General features: G+C 46.7%; 1 protein-coding gene across 7 annotated transcripts in view; it reads right to left on the minus strand.

Annotated features, from left to right (window-relative positions):
* Stard13 (StAR related lipid transfer domain containing 13) overlaps positions 1-13,281 on the minus strand; it is a 394,637-nt gene that overhangs the window by 17,486 nt on the left and 363,870 nt on the right. For 5 of the 7 annotated variants that reach the window (XM_052754625.1, XM_052754620.1, XM_052754619.1 and 2 more), the window contains 3 exons: positions 6,366-7,726; positions 4,871-5,044; positions 3,590-3,806 (listed from right to left, as the gene is read on the minus strand). In XM_052754625.1, coding sequence (XP_052610585.1) covers positions 3,590-3,806; positions 4,871-5,044; positions 6,366-7,726 — 1,752 coding nt within the window. The remainder of the gene's footprint in view (positions 1-3,589; positions 3,807-4,870; positions 5,045-6,365; positions 7,727-13,281) is intronic. The other 2 variants (XM_052754624.1, XM_052754621.1) reach the window with 1 other exon arrangement.

Consider the following 13,281-nt stretch of genomic DNA (forward strand, 5'->3'; position numbering starts at 1 on the left):
AGCTACCTAAAAGCCAGGGCTCCAGGAGTAGTTTATACAGAAGGTCCCGGATCATCCTTCATTGGGTCTCAGGTAGTCAGCTGACAACGTGATGAGCAGGCCGCAGGGTAGAGAACACTTCTCCGAAAGTGAAGTGTCTTCCCAGAATTATTAGGCTTTTAAATCTTGTGGCTCCATTAGAAGGAGTGGCTGGGCGTTGAGTGCCGCATTAGAATTCAAATTCATCTAAATAGTCTTAAATCTCCTCCCTGGCATCCTGTTTATGCTAATCCTTGCAGGGCTTAATGATGTTTATCAGGACTTCCATTTCCTCTTCTTTAGAAATGGGCTCAGCTAATGAAGAAAGGTTGGCTTTATTCAGAAAGAGAGTCGTAAGTAGAGTGTGTGATGGGCAGCGATGCGATGTAGGAGCCAGGGCTAACCTGTGTTGCAGCTGATGGGTGATTTAGGATGGCTGCGTGCAAAAGCTCACACAACAGAGCAAGGCTAGTCTCACAGGCTACCGTGTGTGAACACAAATGGCTGGCAGTCGAAGGCTGACCCTCTTCGTTTCATCTGCAGCCATCAAAAGGGTGAAAAGGGACGCACTGCACTTCCTCATTCATAAACTGCACTGCACAGGGATGAGAGAAGCAAAGGGCTGGCAGGGTGTTGGGGTTCTGCGCTTTGACAGCCCTCCGAGGAGGGCTGATATTCCAGGTAAATGTTTAGCCTTCGGGCAGGGACCCCACCCGTTGCGGGTGACCTCCCACTCTGTGCCCAAGGCCAGAGCCTCAAGGCAGTCTCAGAAGATGGTTCCCATAGAATGTGGCTTACAGGAAAGATGTCTGAGGGCATTCTGGTCTTCCACAATCCTGGGTGGAGAGTGCAAGGTCTTGGGCAGAAACGAATCTTTTCAGTCCATTTCTTTACCAGTGGCAAAGAAAGAATATCCGCTTCTTTTCCCCTCCCTCCCAGCCCTACCTCCTGCTCTTCGGGTTCATTAGCTTCCATGTGCACTAGATCTCCAGGGCAGCCTCCCCGCTCTGCCCCATTTGTTAGCATTTTGGCATCTACACTGGCCTGCCCTCGGGGACCTAGCAGGCCTCAGCAGCGGCAGGCAAGACGTGGTACTGTAGCTGCCCAGCCAAGTACAGCACTCTCCCTAGGCACATGCGCCACACCCCCTTATAAAAGGCAGGCCCTTCTGGCCCTCTCTCTCTTTCCCTCTCTCCCTCAGAGGGCGCCTCTGCACCTCCCCCAGTAAACCTCCCACGTGAGCTCTGTTGCATGTGTGGCTTTGTGGTGCCCCTTGGCTCCAGCCCACCAAGGTTGCCTTCCTGCCGCTAAACTTAACATGACTCTCTTGGCTTCTTCCTGCTTCTCTAGCTCTCCTTGTTTCTGCTCTTCTGTCACCTCTCTGCCACATGGAGGAATTGTCTATGTGCTCCCTATGTGTGACAGGCAAAGGGGAGGCCATTCACTGTCTATGTGCTCCCGTCTACGTGCTCCCCTATACGTGACATGTAAAGGGGAGGCCATTCACTGTCTACATGCTCCCTATGTGTTGACATGCTAAGGGAAGGCCATTCACTGTCTACATGCTCCCGTCTACATGCTCCCCTATACGTGACATGCAAAGGGGAGGCCATTCACTGTCTACATGCTCCCTATGTGTGACATGCTAAGCAAAGGCCATTCACAAGGCAGGGCCATTGCAGAGTTAAGGTGGACAGTAGCTCCGTCCCTTCAGACATCTTACAGCTGCTCTCTTGTGACTAACCGAAGGGAAGCTCTTCCTTCCCAGTTGGGCTACATGCTCGTCAGTGTCTATGTCCTTGACAGGGACTTCTTCCAACAAAGCTCTACACACATTTTTTTCCAGCATGGGATTCTTTGAGACTGATACTGGGAGAAGCCAGTAGTAGGGCTGAAGAGGTCTGTACCCCATTTTCCTTTCTTCCTATGACTTTATTTTCTCTCCACAGTTTTGGCTTCAGAAGGGAGATGGGACCAACCATAGGGGTGATTCCAGTGCAGACATCATTAAGAATCCATGGGATGGGGATGGGATGGGGTGTGTTTTCTATCTAGTAGCATTATAATTCATTTATTTATATCCAAACTGGTTCAAGAAAGAACATGACTCATAATGATCTACACAAGGTTCACTGAAAGATATTAGAAAGGAAAATTACAACAAAGGGAAAATAAAAATTAAAAAGTGTAACTGGAGCTGGGAATGAGGTTGCAAGGAATTTGTACCCGGAAGAGGTACCAACATTTACGACAGGCAGAATATGCATTTGGCTCTGAGCTTTCCAGCAGGCAGTACAGAGAGGAAAACACACCCAGTTAGATGGATTTGGAGTTTACAATACAAAACACAGGCCAGTGGGCCAAAAGAAACACATGGTTCTCAAGTACCGAAGCCAGGGGCCAGGGGGTTCTTCCTTTAATTCTCACCGAACGGGCACTACATGACATAATGGCCAACGCCGTCAACAAAGTCTTGACAGTGGATTTATCAATGAGGGTTGTAGTTGCGGGGGCAGCGTCACAGCCAAGCCCAATGGGAAAAAGCCCCTTCCTGCCCAGTGAGCCAAAGGGTAAATCAACAAAACCCAACAGAGAAGGCTGCTGTGGGGTTTCCTGCACCGCTAATGCGTGTGTTGAACGAAGGCTGCTCCAGAACGCTGGAAGCACGTTGCCCAAAGGGGGGCAGTCTGGGAAGCCTGAGTGTGGCTTGTATTTGGGGCAGAGTATGAAAGAGAGAATGGATGGTAATTTGGAGGAGCTTTTTTTCTTTCTTTCTTTTTTTTTTTTTTCGAGACAGGGTTTCTCTGTGTAGCTTTGCACCTTTCCTGGAACTCACTTGGTAGCCCAGGCTGGCCTCGAACTCACAGAGATCCACCGGCCTCTGCCTCCCGAGTGCTGGGATTAAAGGCATGCGCCACCACCGCCCGGCTTGGAGGAGCTTTATAAATTATGGGATGGATCTCATTCTGTGCTTGGTCAGAGCCCACCATTATGATGGTCCTCAAACTGTCCTGGAGGCAGAAACCAATCTGATCTGAGTATTTCCTTCCCGTGCCCTTTGCCATCAGCTCTCCGGCAAGGGGCTGTTTGACTCAGCTGATATGGCGTTCTCATTTTACTTGTGAATTGTGAAAAAAGTGTAAACAAATCTGTTCTGCTCACTGTGCTGCTCTGAGAAGATAATAAAGGGAGACACAAAACTAAATTCTTTTTCTTTTCTTTTTCTTCTTCTTCCAGAAACCATCTAACAGTGTTAAAAAGAATGCTGTGGAGTGAATAACAGCACTGGGATAGTAATTTAAAATGTAGTAGAGTCTACACCTGCTTCCCAGTTTCAAGGGAGTGTAAATCAGACATTATAGACACAAGTTATTAACACCGACTCCCTTTGATCACACAGGCTGTCATTCAAGTAGCCAAGGAGGGAACACTGTCCAAAGCTAGACCGGGGTTAAGCCTGGCCATATCAAACCACAGTTTACTCTTGGTGAGGTATGCCTTGTACTGGATAGGCCGGACTCAGGCTGCCATCCCCTCCCCGCAAGCCCATGTTTGGGATTTACCACTCTACCTGATCCAGACAGCTGCTACGCAGATACCTCAGTGCTTGTTGAATGCTCTGAGGCAGAGGCTGTCCCGTTCTCTGGACGTGGACTATGAGAGGGACACCGAAGACAGCCTTGTCCTTGTAGTCAGGAACCTTCGTCCTCTTCATGAACTTTGGAACGGACCTGGAATTCACAGAAACCAGGTCATGCAAGGCCCCGGGGGCGCACCGTGCGGAGAGGCTGTGGAAGCAAGCGAGAGGGAGGCCAGGCTCCGGTTGGAATACCTCAGAGGCAAAGGCAGAATGCAACCTTCTCTACATCAATCACAGCCTACGTTGCTCTCCGTGCGGGCCTTGCCCGTGTGTCATTTCTGTTAAACAGATTCTGTGATTCACATTAGCAAATTGTCTCTGTAGCTCTGTTTCCTAGTCGGGAGTGGTGGGCAGTGTTCCAGTTTGATTGTGACTGAAAGAGCTCCCATGTGGCAAACACTTAAAACTCCCCAGCGGAACAAAACAGAATGTATGTGAAACTTACAAGAGGAAGAATAAATCTGGTTGGGGTTGAAGAAACTGAAGAGAGAAAAAGATGACCCATAGTTTCTTGACTATGTCTTTGGCTTTCTAGAGCCAGCTCTACGTTTTGAAGGGAATTTTAACACACATGCATATATTGATTTGGTCACACAATTTACAAGCTTTGAAAACATCTTTATAAACACAACATTGATTCTTCTATACATACTGTACGACATAATGCTTTCTGTTTTTCACATTCACTCACCATTCATCCACAGTAAGTCTGCATACACTATTGATTTTTATCAGCTCCTTAATTCCAAAGGTATAGCGCAAAATCTCATTTTTGCTTGCCAATGAAAGCAGAAATGTACTTGAAGAATGAGTGAATCAATGCTGTAAGGGGGTGGGTTCTGCACCCGACCACAAGGTACCAAAGACAGATGTTTCTCCACAAACTGCCAGCAATATTTTGTGGCAGGTTTATTTCTAATTCCTCTGCTCACAATTTATCACTCTTTGCTGGCCTTGCTTCTTTCTCAGAACCTGACTCCCTTCCCTGGAAACCGACCGAGATCTACAAATAAAGCAATGTCTCGTGTGCTTCGTCGGGCCTCGCCCGGCTGCCCACAGGGCAGGCGACAAGCAGAATGCTCTGTGGTTTCCAGGAGAGGGAAATGTAGACAGCGCTAGGTTCTCCAGACACCAGCTTATAAACGCTGGAGGCTTTTCTGTAACTGCACACTTAGCTCTGAACGTGTGATGCCCTGTGAACGTGCTACGTACCAGGTCCAGCCGTGCTTGCTGGACATGGAGTACTTCTCCATGATGGCTGTGAGGCGAAGCAGTGAGAAGCGCTGGAGCAGGTTCAGCTGGGCCGCTGTCTGGCTGCTGATATGCGGGGTGGCTGGAGATGGCTGAGGCTGATGTGAGAGCTGGAAGCTGCTCCATCGTAGTCGCCTGGAACAGAGATGATCGGAGCTGCCAGTCACCCAGTGCTAACTGGGAAGCTCAAGCTAGCTAGCCCTTCGGTGCTGATGGCTACCCAGGAGTTCCTGAGCCAAGAACATCACAGCGCAAAAGGAACAAAGACAGAGCTGTGGATTCGACAAGTTGTATAAACCCAGAATAGGGCATACTGATTATTTCATGGTGGGATTTAAGTAAGTGATATCATCCTTTTTTTTTTTTTTTTTTCAAACTTTGTTAGTTTGTTCTCAAATCCAATTCCAAAGTTCAGGGCAGCTAAGTCAGGTGCACGTATGTGTGCAGCTGTATGTGTGAGACAGAAAGAGACAGAAAAAGTAAAGATGAAAGAGAGACAGATGGAGACAGAGATAGGAGAGAGTCATAAAACAGAGGGCAGAGAGAGAGAGAGAGAGAGAGAGAGAGAGAGAGAGAGAGAGAGAGAGAGAGAGAGAGAGAGAGAATATGTTGCCGGGGAGATTCTCAAACACTGAGGTGGTACAGCATTTCCTACTTTTATGCCTGCCTCCTCCTCACTGTCCCTTGTGGCTGAGATGGCATCTGCAGGTGACAGGCACAGATGACATACGCTGAGTCCGACATTACGTCTCTGCCTCATCGGGAACCCTGGTGGCACACACACAGTGCTATGGGACAGGAGCTGGACCCCCTCAGTTCATTTCCTAGGGCGCTTCTGCACATCAGCTTTGTGTGCTATGTGAGCAGGAACTTGAGCAGCAAAGATCAGGCACCAAGCACAAATATGCTTTAGATCTCACAGAATTAAACATAAAACTGTGCACAGGGGCTGGGCCCCAGCTGTCTTGATTCCCCACCTACAGCGCTTGTTTAGATTTTTCTGGAACAAGATTAAGTTTGAAACAAAGGATAAACAAAGAAATGAATATGTACTGACATGGATTCAGTCTCTCTGTCTGTAGAAACAGCAACTCCGTTGAAATAATTCCTAACCCTGTGTGTGTTTAGAACAGCCCCAGGTGATTGCACAGTGTATCCATCTGTGTTAAAGGAATAACCAAAGAGGGGCTAGGGAGGTGGGTCAGCAGCTAAAAGCACTCGCTGCTCCTGCAGAGGACCTGGCTTCGGTTCCCAGCACCTACATGGCAGCTCACAACCATCTGCAACTCTAGTTCCAGGGGATCTGATGTCCTCTTCTGATCCCCCAGGGTACTGCACACACAGGCATACATGCAGGTAAACACACACAAAGTAATAAAAAAACAAAACAAAACAAAAAACCCCACAGCCACCACAAAACAGAAGAATCATAACTTCATAACAGCATGTGACCCACCTGTTTGGCCTGGTCAGAGAGGCCCCCACACCAGAGTCCCTTCTTTCTTTGACCCCGGTGGCCTCTGATTCATTCAGAGAAGTCCCATCCCTTTCCACATCACTGGGTGTTGTCCGACCTTCCGAGACCGAGTTGCCTTCAAAATCTAAAGTGATCTGATTGGGAGATGGAAACGGGGATAAACCAGGCTCCCCTGCCAACACATCGTGACTTTGCAGTTCAGGTAAGACATTTTTTGACCAGTCATCCACCACCTCTTGGATGCCGTTGACATGCTGCAAAATGTCATCCAGCTGTGGGAGGAGGCCATCTTTCTCCAAGTCCAACAGATCTCCTGTGCTGGCATACAGATGCGAGCCGGGGACATTGTCGTAGATACTGACTCGGCTGGCTCTGTGGCAGGATGCCATGAGCCTGGGTTCCCTCATGCCCGGGCCCTGTTGTCTGCCCAGGGAGATGCCCCCGGTCCTCCAGTTAACCCCATTGCTGTTGTCTGTGGGTGAGAGGCTTTCTATAGAAAGAGCCTTGGGGAACGTTCCTGGTTTGTGATCTTTGGGAATATGCACCACCATGTTCTCTTGGGAATGAAACCCATGCGTGTGGTTTTGGTCCCCTGTATCTGGTAGCGCTGTCCCTGCCAGCACGTCCAGGTCCTCCAGGTACATGCCCCCACGCTTGTTGGCCTCATGGTGGCACTTGCGCTCCTTCATACACGGAGTGCTCACTTGGCTGCTGTTCTCCAAGGGGCTGCTCTCACCACTTGACTTACTGGCGCATGGATGCCCTTTCCTGCAGGCAGCTGGAGGCGAGGTCTGCACATCTCCATTGGGTATCTGGATGGACTGCATGGCCTTGAAGGACTCTGGCTCCTGCTGCAGCACAGGCCCACTGATGACCAGGCCACCTGTCCGCCCTGACCCCTTATGCCTCCCGTGGGCTCCCTTAGCTCGCAGGGTATCCATGCGTTTCAAAAACGACTTGGCCCTGGTTCTGACGGGTTTCTCATTTTTGGGATGAAAAGGGTAGCTGAGACTGTCTCGGGGAGACTGTGGGGGGCCGCCGCTAACCGGGGTGCCCTCCGGCACCAGCGTGCTGTCGGCACAGTGATGCCCCGACTGGCTGCGGCTGTCGCTGCCCCCGCTGCTCTCGCTGTGAATGGAGCAGACCTCTGGCTCACTCAGATCCGTGAGCACACTCTCGCTGCTGGTGGTGTTTCTCATCCTAGGGCCTCCTGGGGACCCGTTTCTTTCTGCCCCGGGGAACAGGGTGTGCAGGTCATCCACACGGGACCACCTGCGGCTGGTTCTCTGGAAAGTCCATTTGTTGCTGATGCACAAATCTTCCTCATCTGAGTCGTCACTCTGCAAAACACAGGGAAAATGCTCATGCCCACAGATCCCGGCTGCATGGTGCTCCCATCTTGCTCCCTCTGTCTTCCCGTATATGTAGGTGTAGCACGAATCTTAAAGGGTCTTATTAATAAAAACAAACCTGGAGCCAGGTATTGGAGTGAATGCTGGAGGATCAGAGAAGCGGAACAAGCCACAGCTAACCTCACCTTGCCAATTCCTCAGCTGATCCTGTTTCCTCAGACTGGAAGCCTCTGAGTCCTCATCCAGAATGAATCTCAGCTGAACTGTTGCTCAAAAGCCTAAAAGCTTAACCAGCTCTAGTTCCTGGTTTTCACACCTTATATACCTTTCTGCCCTCACTTCCTGGGATTAAAGGCATTGAGTCACCATGCCTGGCTGTTTCCAGTGTGGCCTTGAACTCACAGAAATCCGGATGGATCTCTGCCTCCAGAAGGCTAGGATTAAAAGTGTGTGTGCGACCATTTTCTGGCCTCTATGTCTGTCTAGTGGCTGTTCTGTCCTCTGACCCCAGATAAGTTTATTAGGATGCACAATATATTGGGGAACACAATATATCACCACATGTAGGTATATGAATTATATGTGTGAAACATACGAAACTTTATATAAAGATATATAATTTTATTTTCCAATCCTTTCTTTGTTTCCAGGGAGTTTTTCCTTGCTGGTTACTGAGTACGCAGGCACCATCTGCCTAGACAGTGGAGCCACCCCCAGTATCCTTTCCAAAGCAAGTCGGTCCCACCAACTCGGGACACTCCTTTCCTCTCCACTGAGTTCAAGGACCACTATCTACAGCTCTCCTTCTCCAAACCTCAGCCTCATCACCCCTGAAGGTCACATTCCCCACCTTAGTCTCTAAAATCCTCGGTTCTTGTCATAAGCCTTCAGTGAAATCAGAGGCTGAACTCTGAAAAGTAGTCAAGTCGGCACCAATCTCAAGCTCGCCCTTGAAGAGAGTCCAGCCCAGCTGCTCTGGCGACCAGGCTCCTTGTGTTTAATGAACTTGAATCACAGCGCCTTAGGCTGCACACACCTTCCAGTTGCTGTGGTTGCAAAGTTTTGCATTCTGCATGTCACACACTGACCTATCTGTTCCTTGATGGAACTTGTAGCCTGTGACACACAGAAGTCTGCATTCCCTGAGGCTGACAGTGTCCCTGTTTTTGTGTACCCCTTGGGCCCAGAAATTCTTTACTTCCCCAAATGAAGGGAAACGTTGGCTCCCACCCCCTCCTTACCATGGTCATCACTGAGACCCAACTTGGAACTGTTTTTCAAATCAATTCCCAGGTCTGTGTCTTCGCTCCCATTTTCTTAGTCTGGGCCCTCATCATCTCCCTTTGGATGCATTACAGGAAAAAACTGGCTAGAATCCTGATCTCTAGAGTGCCCCCCATCTCACCAGCTTCTCCTAGTGTGATCCATTTTCTCAGCTGAGAAGCCTCCAGTCTGAGAGCCTGCCCTCTCGATCGATAGGATCAGGGTCTGAGTTCATCCATTTGCTTGTCCTTAGATCCTCCCCAGCATCACACCCATAAGAACTGTTTAATTCTTGTTGTTCAGTGAACTTACCTTTCTTTGGCATCTGGCTAAAAGCCCTGGCTCTGAGTGACAGAGGTACCACCAGCCCCTCACCTCCTCTGCAGTAACTTTCCATTACCTCTAAAGTCAGGCTAAAAATAGACCCCGACTCATAGGTTGTCCTCAGGGAATTAAACAAGGCTGTGCAGTCAGCAGTGGTGTTTGTTCTTTTCGACGTCTGTCCCACTGTTTGTCTGTCTTTTCACTCGTCTAACATCCACCTTAGCTCCCCTAACCTCCCAATATATTGTTTTCAAGGCAAAACACAGGTTCCCAGGCAATGACCACTGGACTCCTCTCACGGAAGGCTTACGCCATGCAAAGCCAGGCTCTGAGTCGGACGCCATCGGAATACTCAAGCATGGTAAGGTGGAGAACACTACGAAGTCAACGGCACCTCCAAGCATTGCATGGTGGTTCCACCACAGCGGGAAGATTTAGCTTTGATTTTTTTAAAAAATAAATTTGTGTACCATCTTGGTGAAGTAAATTGAAAACTTAGAACTATGCACACGAAACTAGGATAATTCAAAATAGGCCTTCCGATGCTGTCTCGTTCTTCTCATGATGGGTATCACGGGAGAAAACAAAAGAGCAACAAGCAGACCTCAGAGCTGCTGAAGCAGAAGGCGCCATGAACTTACTGCACTTCCCAGCACAGCTTGGGAGCTTGTGAGAAGGTGAGCCACTACCTTTAAAGAAAATACAGATATTTAAAAATAGAAACCATAATGTCTAATGTTGGCTCCAACTACTCTCTCGACCCCATTACTAACACTAGAAAACCACATGCAAGCTGGATAAAGTCTCCTTTGTTTAGGTTAAGAAAGGATGCCAAGCCAGGCTCCGAGGACTGGAGCCAGAGAGCTGGTCCCTTCTGTGGGGCTCGAATTGCTTGCTACCCCAGCCTTAGCCCACAGGAAAATAGTCACAGCCCAACCAAGGCATCTGACAAAATGGCAGACTCCCTGAGAAAGAGGAACAGGAGGAGGATATTCTGTGGTAATTAAGTTCTTTGAACCAAAACAAGCAAACGGAGCCAAAGGGGAAAAAGCGAAGCCAAGCAAAATGAAAACTGCGCCCTTTACTCTTTAGCACCCAGGGCGGAAAGCCATCATGAGCAACCCCACACTGCATTTTTTAAACTGCTGATGGTGACTCGGGGTGAGGACAGAGAAGACGCAACCACACTACACCAACACACAAAACATCACGCTGTAACATCCTCGTCTGTTCCTGCTTGTCTAGATCGGGCATCCCTAATCCGAATAATTCAATTCTAACATGCTCCAAAATCCAAACATTTTCAAGCACCAGCATGATGCTTGTGTAGTGGGTTGTAGTTAAAAAAAAATGCAAACACACTAAAACTGTACACAATTACCTTAAGGACATAGGCAGAAGATGTTCAGAAAATACCAATTAACTTCATGCTTAGATTTTGTTTTCATCCCCATATAATACAGATATTACATATATTATATAATATACATGTATTACACAATATATAAAACATGCATTATGCATATGCAAATATCAAGGTTCCAGAAATATCTAAATATGAATCACTGCCAGTCCAATCATTTTGGATAAAGAATATTCAACCTGTAGTCTGGTTTAGTCTGTTCATTTCTAAACAATGTTGCGCTTGAATTCACAAATTTATTTAACAGTGTGCCACAAAGCCTGACCTAAAAATGTGTAAAAAAAAAAAAAAACCCAACCCATTGTTCCAAAGTTTAAGTTTCCTTCATAAGCTTGGGATGAAATAAAGTATCAGGTACAGGGCAGACTTCTTAGTAGGACTCGTGGTATACTGATTGTTTAAGAGATGATCAGATTTCATTGGTTGGTCCTTTCCTTTTGGACTAGAAACAAATAGTCTGTGTTTCTATAGAATTGTGAAATGGAGATCTAGGGAGTTGAACATGTTTATAGAGAAAATACACCTCAAACTGACTCTATTTCTCCGGTCACAATGGTTTAGCACGCTACACAAACACTATAGACCCACCACATCAGAAATTCAGCAAGTCTGTTAGGATGCCATTGTGAAGGAGGTGGCTAACTGTGCTGGATGCTGAGAGGGTTTTGTTACTAAAGAAGCAGCTGAGGGAGGGATCTCTGAAGGCGTGCCCCGAGGTCACACCCGCTTTAAGCATAGTGTTAAAAACAGGGAGAATTCATGCTTTTAAAACACAAAGATGGCATAAGGTCCAATCTTAAGCTGGGTACCCTCTTTAGGAATAGGTTTTCTCCATCACAATATGAAAGACGACGTGTGTGTGTGTGTGTGTGTGTGTGTGTGTGTGTGACATCAAGAAAAAGAAAATTTTAAAAAATAATAAAATAAACATTAAAAAAGAGAAAACTTTGTTTTATGCACAAAATTACTGAATATATTGCATAAAATCAGTTGTAAATTCTGAATAACACTATATGTGAAAACAAATGAATTTCATGTAAGACGGGCCTATCTCCAATATACCTTTTTGTATGCATAAATATTCAAAAATCTGAAAAGAAATCAAATCTAAACAACTTTCTTCTGTAGCACTTTGGGTAAGGAGTAAGGAGCATGGGACTGAAGGATGTTCTGAGAAGAAGCTGAAATTGCATGGTGTAAAATGTAGTTACTCTATCCTTTTAAAAATGATTTATTTATTTTTACTTTTTGTGTATGAGTGTTTTGTCTGCACATATGAATGTGCACTGCATATGTGTCTGGTGCCAGTGGAGGCCAGAAGAGGACCTCAGGTCCTGAGTGCATCTGCCGTAACCTACAGAGTATCATAGGGGACCCACTGTTTCACACAGAGATGGCATGAATCTGTAGCCTCCTAACTGTAGGATGTGGCTAATGGCGAAGGATGAGCTTTGAAAATACAGTACTGCTTAACTTCATTTTGAATGGTAGCTATTTGAAGGGATAGCTTAAGCTTTGAAATGATGCTCAAACCTCATTCTGCTGTTCAGCATAGGACCAATTTCTTTAGGATGGCTGGTATTAGAACAACGCAAGAAAGATTTTAGATGTCTGTGTTCCTTTTGAGTACTGTGGCCAATTAGCTTAATTAGATTGTAAACATAGAGCTTAGATATATTAAACACCTTATATATCAGTTTTGTTCACAGTGTACACATGCCATTTAACATGGGGGAGCTAGATTCCTGCTATTAATATAGATGGAGAACAAGAAGTTACCAGTATAATAATACATATTTGCCAGGCACACTTTTGGTGAAATATGTACAGTTTTCTTGCTTTCTCCTATTTTCCATTCTATATTTTCTAATACCCATTCTACTTTTTTTTTAAATTAGAAGGCAATTTTGTGCTGGTCCTATCTAATATTAAAAAGATTTATTCTCATACTTTCTATTTATTTCTTTCTATTTCTATTCATATGTCTGACAATTCATTTGTATTAAAATGTACCAAGTCGGCCGGGGGGTTGTGGTGGTGCACGCCTTTAATCCCAGCACTCGGGAGGCAGAGCCAGGCGGATCTCTGTGAGTTCGAGGCCAACCTGGGCTACCAAGTGAGTCCCAGGAAAGGCGCAAAGCTACACAGAGAAACCCTGTCTCGAAAAACCAAAAAAAAAAAAAAAAAAAAGTTGAAAATGTACCAAAGCGTCAGTGATGACTGGCAGAGAAAACAAAACACACAGACAATTCACCACAGGCACGTGAGGAAACTTCTGTTCTGGATCCAATATCTGTGAAAGGTCAGCTGTAAGTGGTTTAGGCCCACAGGCCATATGGTCTCTGTTGGAGAATCTATCCCACTTTGCTGGGTATGACTGTGTTTTAATAAAACTTTATTTATAAAAACAGGAGCAGGAGCTGGCCAGCCTGTGCCCTAGGAGGCAGAAAGAAAAAGCCTTTTTCTGTGCCTCTCCAGAGAAAGGCAGTAGACTTTAGGTTTACCAGCCATGTTTTTACAAGAAGACTTTTTG

The sequence above is a fragment of the Peromyscus californicus genome, unplaced genomic scaffold (genome assembly GCF_007827085.1).
Source record: "Peromyscus californicus insignis strain IS unplaced genomic scaffold, ASM782708v3 Scaffold_2__1_contigs__length_46816999, whole genome shotgun sequence".
Classification (NCBI taxonomy): Eukaryota; Metazoa; Chordata; class Mammalia; order Rodentia; family Cricetidae; genus Peromyscus; species Peromyscus californicus.